This window comes from Calypte anna, chromosome 3 (genome assembly GCF_003957555.1).
Source record: "Calypte anna isolate BGI_N300 chromosome 3, bCalAnn1_v1.p, whole genome shotgun sequence".
Lineage (NCBI taxonomy): Eukaryota > Metazoa > Chordata > Aves > Apodiformes > Trochilidae > Calypte > Calypte anna.
This window is the reverse complement of record NC_044246.1, coordinates 30486880-30503327: the sequence shown is the minus strand read 5'-3', so window position 1 is coordinate 30503327 and position 16448 is coordinate 30486880. Positions and strand designations below refer to the sequence as shown.

Below are 16448 nucleotides of genomic sequence, written 5' to 3'. Positions count from 1 at the left end.
TAAAACTAAGCCAATGAAAATATATAGTCGTTATGTAGGAAAAAGGGAAGAAAAAAATTGTCACTATGATGTGACTTGTAACGTCGTCCTTAATGCCGTTTTTCTGCACTCATCCTCAGTCTGCCATGTGCATGTCTGTGACTTTTGGTCTGGTGAGGAATATGCCCTACTGACTGCAGGGCTGCAACCCACTTTTTGTTCTGGTGTGCTGTGGGGCTAGAGGCGATGCTTGCACAGGGTCTCAGCACAAGAAAAGAATAAAAGCTTAGCACAAGAGAAAAGTAAAATTCAGGAAGGTTTTACTGAGGATTATTTAGTTGCAGCAGAGGTGAACCCTGCTTGCCTCCAAAGTAGTTGCTACCTCTGGAAATAGTATCTGCAACTTTGTGTAGCAGGTGAAAGGTCTTTGAAATTGTCTGGTAGCCACATTAAAATTAAAAGTGGGAAGTGGTTTTTGGAGGCTGGCTGATCAAGCTGCATAGGTTGTTGGTACAGGAAATTGTGGAGGTCAGTACTGTAGGATGAAAAATATAGTATTTGTAAGTCTTGGGTACAGGCATGGGTGGGTAATAAGTGTGCAGCACTATTTTAGGAAATACCTAAGCTGTTGATTATCCCTAAGCCAAGAGTTAAGGTTACTCCAGGATGTGCTGGAAGATAAACAAAGAGCCTGGTGTTTTTGTGGTCTCACCTTCTCATGCTGAAGCCTGTAATCCCCACACAGCTGGGCTGTGGCCAGAGTTGCTCTACAGCCTGATAAAGGGGCTCTGGGTTCTCCAGCAACAGTGTCTCTCTGTGGGCACCAGTCACTGAAAGCTTTTTTTTTCCTGCTGAGTGTTAAGAGATGCAGAAAAGCATAAAATCTATGTGTGGGTTCTAGCAGTTTTATTAGTGCTGTATGAGCAGTGGTAATTTCTCAGTGGCTTTTAGGCAGCTTGGGTGCAAACTGCTTTTTGTATTTAATTGCAGTCTAGGTTGGAAACCTTTCTCTAGCATTAAAATTAATGGAAATTTTGTGTGCTTATTGTTAATTTTCTTAGTAGGAGGCAAACAATTGTTTAAAATTAAGACTCTGCTTGGAGATGAATATCTGAGCATTGGGTTACAAATGCAACATAATTAATTACATAACTACATAATTATATGACAGTAAAGAAAGGAGAAAGGGAAAGAGTGAAACAAGGAATTTTTAAAATAGAACTGTCAGTATTTGGCAAATTGGATTCTTTCAAGCATTAGATTTATAAGTAATTTAGAGCTTAAAATCCAATACATTTCATGTAGGTGTTGCAAAGTTAGCAGTTTACAGCTAAAAGTGTTTTCAGAATTTTTAGTCTAGTTTCTTGATTATGAGATTTTATCCTCTTAGCATTGGGCTTTAGCTATAGTACCGAAATAATAGTAATTATTTTTTAGCAAAATCTTTTAGCTAAACTCTCTTTAACAGTTAAAAATTGGGAAGCAGTTCTTTGAGACTTTGTTATTCTTACCTACATTCTCATGTACATGCGACATGCATTTTCTAAATCACTCTTACCTGTTTTTCCCCCTCAGTTCCTTGGCACACTGTAAGTTTTATTTGCTTATTTTAAAGAATGTTAGTTGACTGTCAGCTATTGCTGATTTGCTAACATCTTTGGTAAGTTTGTATCTAAATTAATTTGTACTATTTTTTAATAGATATTAGCCCCTTATAGTAATTTGACTCCTCTTAAATACAATTTCTGTTGTTCACTTTTGGGTGTCTCACATATCACCAGTTTTGCCATTTTCTCCTGACAGTTAAAGCAGATCTGCCTCTTATTGTCTTTTTAAAGATATTTTTACATTTTAAAATGTATGTATTTCAAAGATAGATATTTAACTCTCTTTTAAATAATTTAAGGATGCGTCTGTCGTATCTTTCTAACATTACTACACTCACCTAACCTCATATGTTTTGTTGTTTTGCTTGCTCCCTAGATGGTATCCCAGCTTGAAAACCAAATATCTAGATTGACTCAAGCTTTGGAAAATCAGACCAGATTGTACCAAGAAGCTTTGCAGAGGAGCAGGAAAGCTGAGAAATGTTCTGAGACTTTGCAGGATCGACTGAAACACTCGGAAGAGGAATTACTCTCTGTAGTTCTGATGCAAGATGGTTTGAAGCTTGAGAAACAAAAAGTAGTTGCATGCATTATTTTCTTTTGCACAAAAGTCACTAAATACAGAGATAGAGCTTATTGTAGTGCACTGATCAGCTGGAGTATTACAGTTCTGCAAGTAATGCAAATTAGCAAAGTGAAGCATTATGAAGGGAGTAGTAATATCTTTGTTCAACAGTTTTAGTTGGGAAAAGTACCTAAGCTTGTGACTTTGAAGTCTATTTAATTTGGAAAAAAGAAGAGCATATTAAAAGACTAAATATGTCAGAAACCCTTCAAAGAGTTTCTGATCCCAAAGCTTTCTCTGAACTTTGCTTCTTTAAATGTCATCTGGTTTGCAGTCCTCAAGATTTTGAAGTCCTTGATTCTTTTATATCCTTAGACCATCAAGTCTACCAGGATTTTTTTTTTATTAATTACATGAATAATATAATAGTCTATAATACACCCACATTCTAAAAGTTTCAAAAATGACATGATAACTGGAAAGCTAAAGCATCCACCCAATAGAGACAGGCAAAGCTGCAGCATGTTACCAGTCCAAGGTTAATGCTTAGTTGACTTTTCCAAAGAATCAAGAATCTGGTGCTTTCTGTTTTGCCTAAGTCTATTATACAATAACTTCAGTGGATGTAGCATCCATCACATTGGGAGCAAACCAGAAAAAGAATGCTTCCTTCCCCACTGCTTCCTCTGTGAAGAATATATGTATCTAATTTCTTAATTTATTTCTATATTTTGCTGCAATAAAGAGATTTTACTGTTTTTTTTCCTGCTAATGAAGAAATACAGTGGTTTCTTCTGCTGCTGCTGTTTTAAACTTTTTGAACCAGAAGCATCATGAAACAAAAAGAGATTCTTCCTATATTTTTTTTATTGTCTGGGACTTAATTAAGCTTGTTTGGTTGGTTTATTTTTTATATTGTTTTTTTTAAAGATTCTGACCTGCCACAGTAGCAAGAGGGAAAAAAAGGCAAACATAGTTCTTAGTGAGAAGAAGCTCTTTGGGGTTTGCAGGAGAGGCTAATTGAGACCAGGAAAGTAATGCAATTTTAAAGGAGTTAGCAGGGAAGGACAAAAGAAGGAAAATCCGGAATAAGTAATATTTGATACTTTCACATCGGTCAGTCAGATGGAGATACAATTAAAATAGTCTTTAAAACAACTTGTAAACCAATAACTGTTATTTCTACAGCTTAATTTTCCAAAGAAAGGCAAAAGTCTGACCATGTTAACATTCCTGCATTTCCTCAGGCTATATGAGATCTCACCCACGCCGGTTTTATCTGTTTTAAAGCTCACAGCAGTGGGTGATCTCAGCACTTCCAAATAACATGTATCTGTTCTCTATAACTTCACCCTGCTAATTCATGGTTGTGGAAAGCAGGAGAGCCACAGAGGGGAACTGAAGTCAGAGGCAGATGCACAAACCTTCTGCTTTTCTTACTGTAAAAATCTGTTCTTGCTGAGAAGATAAATACAGTAGGTCCAGGGATTTATGAGCAAAATTAATGTTGACTAAAAAAGGACAAATGGAGAGGATTTGCAATTGTGTCAGGAGTGAGTAATACAAACCAGCCTTTCAGTATGTTAGTGCTTGTGGATAGTGGACTTGGCTCTGTATAGTTGGCTGTGGATGTAAGGAGAATTTCTTCTAAATTGTACTTCAGAACTTCTAATGAAATAGTATTATTATTGTTTTACCCAATTTTCAACATATTATATTAGTACCTGAAATTTCTGGAACAACTTAATGAGAAGATGAAGCTGGACAGCCTAGCAGCAGAGGTTGGATTTGATATGAATTTGGATGTGATTCTGGCTCGGGTAGAGCAGTTGATTAAACTGGAAAGTGATGCAGTGATTGAAAACAAGACTATGGCATATAGTCTCAGAAGGAAGGTAGGCAAAAATACATACTGTTACTGTTTATCTCAAAGATAAGCATTGTTATGCCTATATTTCTACAGTTGCTTGCTAGAGGCAGAAGATTAGAACTTCATATATGTACAAGGAACACTAAGTCCATTACATTAATTGAACATTGTCCTCTACATAGACACGGTCAACATCTGTAAATGGTGCAGACTTCATATTAAAACAACTAAACCCACCCCCTGTGATACTCCTTTTCACAACTTTTAAAATGAGTGTATAAAGTTATGCAAGTTTACATGTGGATGTCTGTCTTTCTTATACAAACTTATACTTCGGTAAACAACTACTGTCAATCTTTAAATCTAAAAGGAGCTGCTGACAAGACATTTTACACAAACCTCTCTTGAAACTGGTAGGTTGTACTTCACTGGGAATGTCAATATTTCCAACAGGAACTGTGCTCTTCTAGGAGCAAATCTATTTGCTCGTCCTATTATGACAGAGTGAAATATTCTGCCTTTAGGCTTATCAGAATGGTTTAGATCTTAGAATTGCATTTTTTTTTAAGATTTAAAAAAACAGTGTATTTTTCTGCAAGCAACTGCATCTCTAGTAGGGAATATAGCTTGTACCTTAATATGCCTCAAATGTTCCACAGTTAAAGCCTGGCAGCTGAGTTCTGCTCAGTTTACCTGAAAATAGGTGACTTCCAGTGCACCAACATTACAAACTTAAGCTGCTGGACCTTGTATTGGAGCAGTGGATGAAAGTTTTCTTATTTCTGCATGTTGGTTCTCCTTTTTGCACCCTAGCCTTAATAAACTGATTGAAGATGGAGATATCTTATCATCACCATGAAAGCCACTGTCTCTTTAATGCCTCTCTTTTACCTCTTGCATTTTACTAGTGTCTTACATTTCAGATCTCATATAGATTATGAGATTGGATTTCAGTCTCGTATATTATGAATCATGCACAAGTACTTATGTTCATATAGGGTGCAGCCTATATGTAATTTTGTTCCAAAAGGTAATTCACAGATTCAGGGAGGAAGAAGCACAATGAACTGGTACTATAAGAGGTACCAGTTTCGTTGTATACATGTTTATACTGTTTTACAGAGTTTTCAAGAAAGGAATAGGAGTTCAAATTAAATATGCAACAAGGGGATTAAATTTACAAAACAACTTATGTAGTGCTATTATCCTTCATGTTTTTTGTTTCCAAATATCCTTGTATTTGGAAAACTAGTTGAAGACTCAGAAAGAAAAACTGGAAAGCAAAGAGCTGCACATGAACCTTCTGCGGCAGAAAATAACCCAGCTGGAAGAAGAGAAGCAAGTAAGGACTGCCTTGGCTGCAGAGAGGGATGAGGCCAATCTTACTGTCAGAAAGTTACATAAGATGATAGAGAGGTTACAGAAGCAGCTTGATCTGGCAAAAGAAACCAACACTAATCTCAAAGCCAAGCTGTCTGAAACCAATGAACTTAAGGTGAGTTAAAAGGTTACATTTGTGCTTTTATCCATTTTTCTGTTCCAGTTGGATACAGCTGGAGTTCATTCACAGTAAATATATTAATGAAGAACTGCTCAAGTCCACCTATGGGGGGAAATCAAATATAATTTTACAGTGTTTTGGATATTTTGCTGTTTTTCTTGATATATACTAAGTAGCATCTGTAAAACACAATGTAAATTTTCAGGCTACTGTAAGAAAAGTACAATGCATGCATTCCTCTCTTTCCTGTCCATATGGCTGTAATCTTGTATTTTCCCATAGACTGCTCACAGAAGGTTGATCTGTTTTGCCTTCTAAGTATGGAGTGGAAAAAAAGGCTTTTTTTCCACATAAAATGGGCAAGAGGCAAAGTTTTCCTTATTCCTGGGTTTTATTTTACAGTGCATCAGTAATATATTACTTTCTTTAACTCAAATGAAAACAAATAGTTTGCAGTCATTGATAGCTTGCCACTGTTGGAAGAAAGGAAAACTGACTTTACATGAGTTTGCATCTTGTGGCTGATGGAGTGAAATAGACAAGTAGGTGCATCTTCCAATTGAAGGGTTTTTACCAGCAAAACCTTTGGCAGCTCTTTTTCATACTAATATTCCTGGGGCTGGTAGAGAGTTAATTCTCTGTGTGGGTTTTTGTCTGTTCAGTTACCTCTCTTCACAAAACCTGTAAAGAATTAGCTGTCTTGAAACAAAATTATTTTTGTTGATTGAGTTGAGAGTGAGAGTCTGCTTTAATAAAATTTCAGTTCATACATACATGTGATTTCATCAGGAACCCAGAAGAAAACCATATCAAATTGCTTTCTTATTACTGTCTTCATTATTTATTTGTGTTAGATAAAAAAATTGTGACAGATGTAACACTACTTTGTTATTGCAGATTAAAACTTTGGAGCAGAGCAAAACAATAGAAGAACTCAACAAGTCTCAAGGTGAATTGGAAAGAATGAAAGAAAAGGCTGAGAAGCAACTTACCTCTGTCAAATCAGAACTTCTTTTAAAGGAGCATAAAGCAACTGAAGAGAAGGAAAAAACCAAAAATATGTTAGAAGCAGTTACCAGTGAGATGAAGCTGCTTAAAACAACTCTTGCAGAATTAACAAAAAGAGAACGACAGGTAGGTGTATAGCTTTAGCACGGTTTCATTTTAAAATGAGAAAAAAGAGACTGGATGTGGCACTCAGTGCCATGGTCTAGCAACCGCAACGGTGGTTCAAGGGTTGGACTCGATGATCTCTGAGGTCCCTTCCAACCCAGCCAATTCTATGATTCTGTGAAAATGAAGGTTAGATATTTGTCAAGAAAATATAATTTCTTCATGTGTCTCATGAGGAAACAAAGCATCCTGCACACAGAGGAAGGTATGACTTGCTAAAAATACACAAATGTTGAATTTTTATTCTCTGAACCCAAGGTCTTTCAAACTACTGCTGCAATGCTCTTTGGCCAAATTTGAAGAACATGAGAGAAGTGAGGTAACTGGAGTACTAAGTGCAGAGTGCTCAAGCAGTGCATAGCATTGATTCTCAGGCTTTCTGGGTTAGTGAAAGAAAAATACCAACTTATAAGTAATCACCATCCACAATCTGCATCACAAGAATGTTTCAAACCTGTTTGGTTTTCACCAAACTGTGAGCAAAGCTGTTTGAAAAAGTGATGCCTGGTTTTTGTGCAGTACTTATTAGTACTAATGGCATTTTGACAATATAAGAATTGCCAGTAATATTAACAGCATACACTTAAACTTAACAGTTTACTTAGCTATTATCTATACTTAAAATAAAGGTACTGTTGCTAAATCAGAGATTTCATTCTAAACTCTCTCACTAAATAATACATGAGGTTTTTTTCTGACATTGTCCCAGGCTCTTACCTAAGGACAATTCCTTCCTTATCCCCAACCCTGTGTCATTTTTCAGCTGCTTTGGGCTCATTCATTCTTCCTTCCCAGGGAAGCTAAACAAGACCAGATTTCTCTCACTCTCTGTACAAGGTAGTGAATGCAGATATTAAATACTTCACTGAGCATATGTGTATGTATTTAATATGAGTATGAGCACAGCCATGTCATCTCTGTGTGTATGCATGTTAAGAAAATTACTAGAAAGTGAAATTCCTATTGCCTGATGGTGTTGTTGATGTGGTCAGATTGACTGCTTGTACGTGCATTTGCATGGCTTTTTCAGGTATACTCTGCTTCCCATGGATACTACTATGTGTCATATTAAATACCATCTTTATTGCATCATGAATAACATTGTTAATGTAGTGTGGCTACCTTCCATGCCACCAAAATTAAAAGTATACAAAGTGAACTACTGCCAGATGGTTAGGACATTGATTTGTCTTGTGATCATAGAGAAAGGTAGAACATACCCAAGTGAATTTAGAAATTAAGATTGGATTGAAGTAATTTTAAACTACCTCATAACTGGGGTTTAGCAGAGTGTTTCTGGTTGTGCTACACTCTTCAGTGTTGTATTTCCAACTAAGTTTAAAAGGGTTTGACATTTGTGGGTTTTTGGTTTTGTTTTGTTTTTTTTTTCCATTCTTGCATAGATATATAAAACCAATTAAAATGATGTTCTCATCATTATTAAATCATACTGTAGAGTAAAAACCATAGAGAGGTGAGGCTAATGTGAAGAGTCAAAGTTAGAGATTACTGGAATGGATATATAGTGGAGAATTAATTATGTATATTGAAATTTTGCAAGAGGTTGTTGATGATGTGCTTACAGCTCTGCATCCTCTTAAGAGTATAAGCATGCAACGGGCTCCATGTGAGATATGTAAAAACGTTCTATGGATGGTCCAGCATGTATCTTCTTTTGCTTTTGTTTGGAGTTTTAAAACAGACTGATGTCTGCTTTTACAAGCAGATTGATGTCCTCTGGTGGGATATTTTTGCATTCAAGAGTGATTTTCAGTTTATGTGGCAAATTAATCTTTGTTGTTAATCCTTTTTCTGCATTTTCACTAAACTGCAGCTTCATCTATATGATACTTCATAAACTACAATAGTCTGAAAATGTTATGTCCAAGTGTTATTCCATTAAAGTGGAAAAAAAATTCTCAATTTAAAACTCACGAGTGGATGCCTTAAATGGCTATTGAAAAGGCTTTGTGTGCTTTCCAATTTCTGTTATTTGTTGATGAAATGTATTGAATTAACATATTCAGTAAGAGCCCATTCGGCATAGCTATGACCTGCTTTTCCCATCAGAAATAAAAAGTGAGATGATTGTGTATATGTTTTGTGTTAGTCCCTCTGGAAAAATTCTGCAAGGCCAATGATCTGTGTCAGTGCATCTAATTTAATTTGCCTGTGGTTGTAGTGAAATTTAGTTTACTCTTACTTGCTGTAATTATATTGAACAGGTCTCAAATGAACATCTGAGAGCGAGAAGTCTGTTGCAAAGCACAGGCTTTCCTAGAAGATCATTTGGGTTTGCTGTATAGGGGTTTAATCCACCCAAAGACTGGATCTTTGCAGAAGGCTGCCTTTATCTTTTAACATAAAGTCGTTATGGAAAAAAATTCCATCTTGACTTCCTGTCTTGTTGTCTGTGATCCAGATGTTTAGAAAAATCTTTAGCTTCTCCTAAATTGTAGTGACCTGGCACACTGCCACAGCCCCACATCAGTGACCGCCTGACTTGCTGCTGAGAAGAATTTATGGGAACTTAGGTGCTTTGCATTGTTCCAAGTCTTCGTCCAAGACATCGCATTGTCTTGATAAGACAGATAAGTCTGAATTCTCAAATTCTTCAGCCCTTTACTGTCTTGGTTTCCATATTTATTTTTCTGAACTGATGGCAGCTTCTTAGGGTTTGTACTAGGAGGAAACTGGCAAAGTCTTGGAACTGAGACCTTGCTTTCCTGGTTTATACATCTTGCCTCTTTTATCTTGTCCTTACCATGAGCTATCAGCACGACTGGGGGAGGGAGGGTGCTGCCACACCAGAGTCCAAGTCCAGCTTCTTGATGCTTTTGATCTGTCTCTCACAATTTGAGTCTCTGTTACGCCTGGGAATGGGATCCTGACGTTCAAATAGATAGCAGAACAAGCATATTTCCTCAAACAGGAACATTTGCCACTTTTAATTGTGTGTTGAAAATCAGGAGTATTAATTTATTGCTTGCTTAGGCTATATAATGCATTATTCATTGAAGGTTGATGTGTAGTGATCTGCATTGTCACTTGAGAAGAGAAAATCAGCATTTATGTTTGCCTGATCTTAAGTTTTTAATCTAGTTGTTGGTGGGGTCACCAGTGATGACAGTTACTTGTGGATGTGTGTCCACTTGGAACTGTGAAGAGAAAGTTGGTTTCTTTAATTACTTTGCCCAAACACCCTTTCTGTGATACATTTTAAGCAGCTATGCACAGAAGAAAAAATGAGCATTTCCTAGATGATTGAGTCTTGGATTTCAGCTGTATCCTGATTTCAAGTCAAAGTCAGACTGAAGGATGTGACTGACAAACCTCCACTTTTTTTCTAACTTTCTCCTTTCTGCTGTGGTTTCCAGAAGAAAACATAATGCAGGGACCTACAGCAGGCAGAGGTCAGGACCAGCACCTTAGTATACACTGTGGGATGCACCCACCAGAATTTACATTTGCTCGATAGCTTGCAGTCACCTAGGTCAAATACAGCTCCTCCTACCCTTTTTGCTGTTAAGTCAGCAGGGAAGATATGCCTGTGAAGGATAGTAAAGGACACCTGAAAGTGTGTTTTGTGTTCAAGATCCTCAGCACCTAAGCTGTTCATGTGTATTGTTGAGGTACACCCCTTTGGCCTGTTTCCATCCTCTTCAGCTCTCTATATTCAGCAGCAGTAATAATACCTATGTTTTGCACTGCTAATTCAAATATTTATGTTTGTATGGATATGTATATGTATACGTTTTCCCAGGCACCTCTTTTGCTTGGTACTTAATTTCTTAGTAACTCCTTTGTGTTTGCTCTTGCAGCTGGCAGATTTTCGAGAGGTGGTCTCACGGATGTTGGGTCTCGACATTGCCAGCCTGGCTCTTCCTGACTATGAAATCATTGCGCGTCTTGAAGGGTTGATTCACTTTCATCAGCACCACTTTTTCCCCTGTGTCTGCCCCAAAGATGTGGCAGTGGCACCAGAGGAACGTTCAGAAAGAAAGAAACAGCTTCTTTACTGAATACATGTCTTGTAAGGAGACTGAAAAAAGTAAAATATTCTTTCCTGCTTTCCTACTTTCTAGACATGCACAGAAAACAACTTTTTATTTCTGTTCCCTCCTTTAGAGGTACTGACTTGGGCTGATTTTTATTATTTTAGTTAAGGAGACTGTGATGAATGGAGAGAGTGAAACCTAGAGAAAGCAAACAGAAAATCCCTGGACAATATGAAAATGACAGACAGTATGTGAACAATATTTAGCCCTCCTGTTTCACTGCAGAGGTGTTGAAGGCACAGACCCTTGAGGTCAGTTCACAGTTTTGGAAAGTACTTGCTAATGAATGTCAGCTTTATCGACATTCTTTTTGCTTTACCTTTGGGTCACAGGGATGAAATAAAGGAGGGGTTGTCTCACTGCTGTTCCCTTTGCAAAGTGGGACTTCTCTGTATTTCTACTTCAAAGGAATTCAGACAGTTAGCTGGAAGTTAGAGAACTATCACAATTTTGGAACAAGGGATTTTTTTCTTCTGTTGTTTACTTTAGTTTGCTCTTGTGCCAAAACAAAAATTTATGCTTTTTCAGCAGAAACTCTTCAACGGGGTCCAGTCATGTGCCTGGTGTACATATATTTGATAAAACTATATGTTGCCCTTGGTCATGATGCCTTGAAAATTTTTTTTCTAGCTGCTGTGTACCTCGAGCAATTAATCCATAGGTCAAATAAGTGCCAGTTCTCTTGAGTTAATAAAGCTATTTTAAAATGCTTGTCTACTAGAGAAATAGTTCAAGTACTAAAGTGTTTAATTTCATAAAAGCAATGATAAAACATAAAAGTTGCTCATCTACCACCCTTTCTGAGTGTTGTTAAACTTCATGATTTTTTAAGAGAAATTTGAACAATAAATCTAACAACATGTTCATATGTTATCCTGTTGTTTTAATTGTCTCTGCTTATATATTTTACATGGATGCATGGAACAGTAAATAAGACTTATTAATATCTAATGATTGTGGACTTTCTACAGTATGTCAGCAAATGATAACTTAGTCATTAAAACTGCATACACAATTTTAAGAAAAATGGGACAATTTCAAGTATCTGGCTAGGGACTCAAAGCTTTTATTTCACTTGCCTCTGAAGAATTATTTCTCAGTGATTGTTTTGTAAATAAAAAAAATTATCAAAGCTCTTGAAAAATCAGTCATTCGAGGAGATATGGTAAGTCATGTAATCTTACGCTCCAGTGGCTACCAGCATTAAAATACATTTCCTTTCTTGTTTTATAATGTAACAATATTTTTCAGGTATAGTCTAATAAATGGAATAAAGGGAGAAACTAATATTCAATTATATAGGCTGAATTTTAGGAAAGCACCACAATTTCAAAATAAAATAACAGATTGAAATGTAAATATTGGGAATTGATTGGGAATGTAGAGGGTGAAAAGGATATCATAACTTTCTAAATCTTCATGAGAGAAGGAAGCAAAGTGTTTCAGCTTTTGTTTTCGTGGTTCCAAAAGCACTTCTTTCCTCTTCTGCTTGAGTTATAAGTAAAAATTAAAATCTTGTTTCTTCATCCACATTAATAAATATTATATTATACAAAATTAGGTAGCCCTCACTCAGCCCAGGTAATACCCAGGTAAGTTTAAGAAAGAGCCTCTGAGAATGCCAGTCATAAAGTAAGTAGGCATATTTGCCCATATCTTATGGTTAGGTAAGATGTTTTCCTAACATTTGCAGAGAGACTTAAGATCTCTTGCCATGTTCAGCAGTTCTGTATATTGCCAGCCCATGACCAGCCATGGCACCAGCAGTGAAGTTCCAGCCTGACAGAAGCCGCGAGCAAAGTTCTAAATACTTCAGAGGACCCAGGCTTCACAAGAAGCTGATAGCAAAGCTTGACTATTGTCTTATGTATTAAGCCAACAGGAAGTTGAATGAGGGCTTTTTAATGCCTGAAGTTTTAATTAAAAAAAATATCATTGCTAACATTCCTACCGGAATATAACCACTTAGTTGCCTCTTAATATTCCCTGTATTTGCTTTACTTTTGGAAGAGTACTGACATCTTTGTTCACTTAGCCAAAGCAAATAACAAAAACAAATTAAAGAAGTAATTTGACATGAACAAAGTTCAGGTGAGTTTTTGACCCATGTAATTTAATTAACTCCTGAACAAAGTTTAAACTGACTTGCAATCATTTTTTGTTTGTTTGTTTCATACAGCACTGAACTTAGTCAAAACCAAAACAACCACCAAATAAAAACCCTCAACCAAAAAAAAGGCTTATGAATGTTCTTAACATTTGTTTCAAATGTTTCTTCTTTTTTCAAACCATGATGCATTCAACACTGGACAGATTGGATTAGAGATGTTTTAAAAGTGTGTATTAAGGCTCTGTTAGCTGCTACCCCTCTTTCAGTAGATCACTGTTTTTATTGGATGTGTATTAATAGCAGGTATGTGATTTAAGAGGTTGTTATCTCTTCCCATTTTTCTTTAAAGTGGTAAAAGATTCTTGATTTACAAAGAGAATATACATTAAAAAAAATTTTTTTTAATATGTGTGAAATCACAGCTTGCTACATTTACAGGGCTAGATTTTTTTTTTCTCCAAGTAATAGCTGAACCAACTCCAATGTAGGCAACTTTCTTATTTCAAGTTGTCTGTGTCAAAAACAAAAAATGCAACACATTAAAATGTTGCAATTACAGATATTGAAATGAAACCATTTATGTGCAACAAACACTACTAAAAAAAATGATGCAAATAGAAAAATTAGTGTGGCAGCATTATGAGTATGTTACAATATATGCAATTGAATTTCTATCTATATAACTTATTGTTATCTATATAACAGTGTTAATAATACATTCTTCAAAAAGACAGGAATTAATGCAATAGAATCATGATTCCTCAAAGAGATTAAGTGCAACAGCACTTAAATGCTTTTCTGAATTAGAATTAGGAAGCATAAAGCCAGATCACATTAAATTACTCCCCAGCTTATATTGCTTGAGAGTTTATTATTCTCTTTAAAACAGTTTACTTGCTTTTCCCACATTTTTCTTCTTCAGATGATGTGTGCATTATCCATGTTTTCCTAGGGCTATTTGTTTACTGGATTATTCTGCACACTATGGTGCATAGGAGAAGAAATATGGATGACCAAAGCCTTAATGGATTTTAAATCTTAAAAAAAGCAGGTGAGGAATCAGGCACATTACTAGAGAAAAAGACTTCTGGATCATGTAAACTCCCAAGCTTTTTCATGTGAAATAGAAGTTTGTTTTGTTTAGTTTTAAGACTGTAGAGGGTGACCACTTTTTTTTTTTTTTTTTTTTTTTTTTTTTTTTTTTTTTACTAAAAAGAAAAAAGAAAGGAAACTATATGATATTTTCTATTAATTTAGTAGAAGGGTTTTCTGGTATTACTGAAGCACAGAAAACAAAATTAGTTAACTATGTGGAAAATAGAAAGAATGGTAGCTTGCCAGAATAAAATTGGAAAGGATGTTCAAACATAATCCTTTTCAAATGGAACATTTCAGAGGGCTTTGTACTTCTGTCAAAACAAGTAAGAATCCTCTATTGCAATGCTTCATTTTCTGGAAGAAAAGGAGGATGCGTTTATTACACTGTACTCGTAATTATGCAGGAATAACTGAGTCAGAAATGAAAGATCTACAAAACAAGACAGTTTGCTCGAACAAAGTAGTTGTGTTCTGACAGTTTTAAAGTCAGCTAATGAACCTTCAGACAAAAAAGAACCCTTCTTTTCAGAAGGCAATAAATAAAACAGTTGAGATATGTGTTCTTATTATTTTCCCTTATTTTTTAGCTAGCTAGGAGAAACAAGATAAAATATATGTTGTCTTCCAAGTAGTTCCAGGTAGAGAAACCAACTGCCAGGTGGCTTTTGGTAATGCTTGGAATTTGACCTGGCGAGCAGGAATTCTAATCAGACTGTGAGGTGAATAGGTTAGGCCCCTGGATTGTGCAAATGTAACACCTTTCCTCTGAGGAAAGGCTGAGTTAAGTTTGTTCTGTCTGGAAAAGAGAAGGCTCCAAGGAGACCTTATTGTGGCCTTTCAGTACTGAAAGGGCACAAGCTTTTTAGCAGGGCTTGTTCTGGTAGGTCAAAGGGTGATGGTTTTAAACAGAAAGAGGGCAGATTCAGACCAGATACAAAGAAGAAATTTTTTTTGCAATTGAGGGTGGTGAAACAGTGGAACTGGATGCCCAGAGAGGTAGTAGATGCCCCATCCCTGGAAGTATTAAAGGTTAAATGGGTTTCTGAGCAACCTGATCTAGTTAAGGATGTCCCTGCTCACTGCATGGGGGTTGGATTACAAAGCTTTTAAAGTGACCTTCCAACCCAAACCATTCTATGAGTCTACGTTTACAAAATCATGCTATAGGCTATTTTATTTTTGGAAATGTAATGTTAGTGTGTTGGGTGGGTAAGATGTGTGCTTGGTCATTAACAAAACATTCGATTTAATGTTAATATTTTTTTGAATGAATGTAATTTATCTGAAAAAAGGACCCTTATCTACAAAATATTTTTTACCCCACCTTAGTAGTGACAAATGCTATTTAAGATGCTGATTAAGAGGCCTGTATTAATTCCAAAAACTTAGCTTCATCTTCCAAAATCAGGACACTTGCTGCTGGGAGCAATCGTTCCTGGCAGGTGGTGCTACCAACCTCTGACCTTGCCATGCAAGCAGCCCTGTGGGAAGCAGAACCCAGTGCCAAGGACTCCCTGGGTCTGAGCAGCCTGTCTGGCTGTGCCCAGGCTGGCTTGTGCTATCTGCGTCCCCATCGGCTGCTGGGTCTCCTCCTCAGCCACGACCCTGTACTGCTCATCAGGCTGTGTGCTGGGAGCTAGGGTTACAAAATAAACATGTGGTGGTAGCTGTGGGATGCTGAAAGACCTTCCCCAGCACTGCTATGAAGGCAACAATGCTTCAGCAGAGCTGACTCGGCCCTTTCCCCTTGTGGTCATGTTTTCATACTGTGAGGAAGAGGGGGACCTAAGCAGCTCTGCAGGCTGTGGCAAGGCTTTAAGAAGGAACCTTGCAAATCTGGGACTGTAAATCTGGTCAAAGAGCCACCTCTGGTCACATCTGCAGTCTGTAACCTGTGCTTTGACTGATGGCCAGACTCCTTTTGCACTCAAGATGATACATTGAGGCAGTAAGAAGTACTGAGAGAAAAGTCTCAAAGCATTTCTTCACTGTGTACTTCATACTGCAGCAACAGTGCTCAAGCATGCAGTATGAATTGATGTGGGCAGCCACTCTGGCTGGCCTCTTGGCCTTAGTGGTGGTCAGAGACTCACAGTCAACCCAACAGTCATCCCAAAGGACAAGTAGAAATATAGTACTGACAGGCAAATCTCAGAACTTTACTTGAAGTAATTTCTTGTTTCTTCTTATCCTCCGCACACTCTTCTAAGTTTGCGGTCAGTAAAAATATCTTGCTCACCTTGATCTTTCACAGATCACTTATCTGCAGTGAAATGTCAGTGGCCAGCCCTGTTCTTCATTCAGTGAAGGGATCCTTGCAGGGATCCCCAGTGTCAGCTGGGTTTTATCAGGCTGCTGGAGAAATCTGTCCATGTTCTGGCTGTCACTTTTGCCCCTTAGCTGTGGCAGCCTCCTCCAGTTCTGTGCACCACACCTTGAGTCCTTGCAGCATTGTATGGAGTTCAGAAAGACACCAAGATATGATTC

The 16448-nt window shown here is 37.0% G+C and overlaps 1 protein-coding gene across 1 annotated transcript in view; it reads left to right on the top strand.

Annotated features, from left to right (window-relative positions):
- Positions 1-11402, top strand: part of CCDC170 (coiled-coil domain containing 170) — a 38838-nt gene extending 27436 nt beyond the window's left edge. The window contains 5 exon segments of the mRNA XM_030448010.1: positions 1963-2163; positions 3873-4046; positions 5274-5516; positions 6420-6656; positions 10517-11402. Of these exon segments, the coding sequence (XP_030303870.1) occupies positions 1963-2163; positions 3873-4046; positions 5274-5516; positions 6420-6656; positions 10517-10717 (1056 nt within the window). The 3' untranslated portion in view covers positions 10718-11402.
- The last annotated feature ends 5046 nt before the right edge of the window (positions 11403-16448 follow it).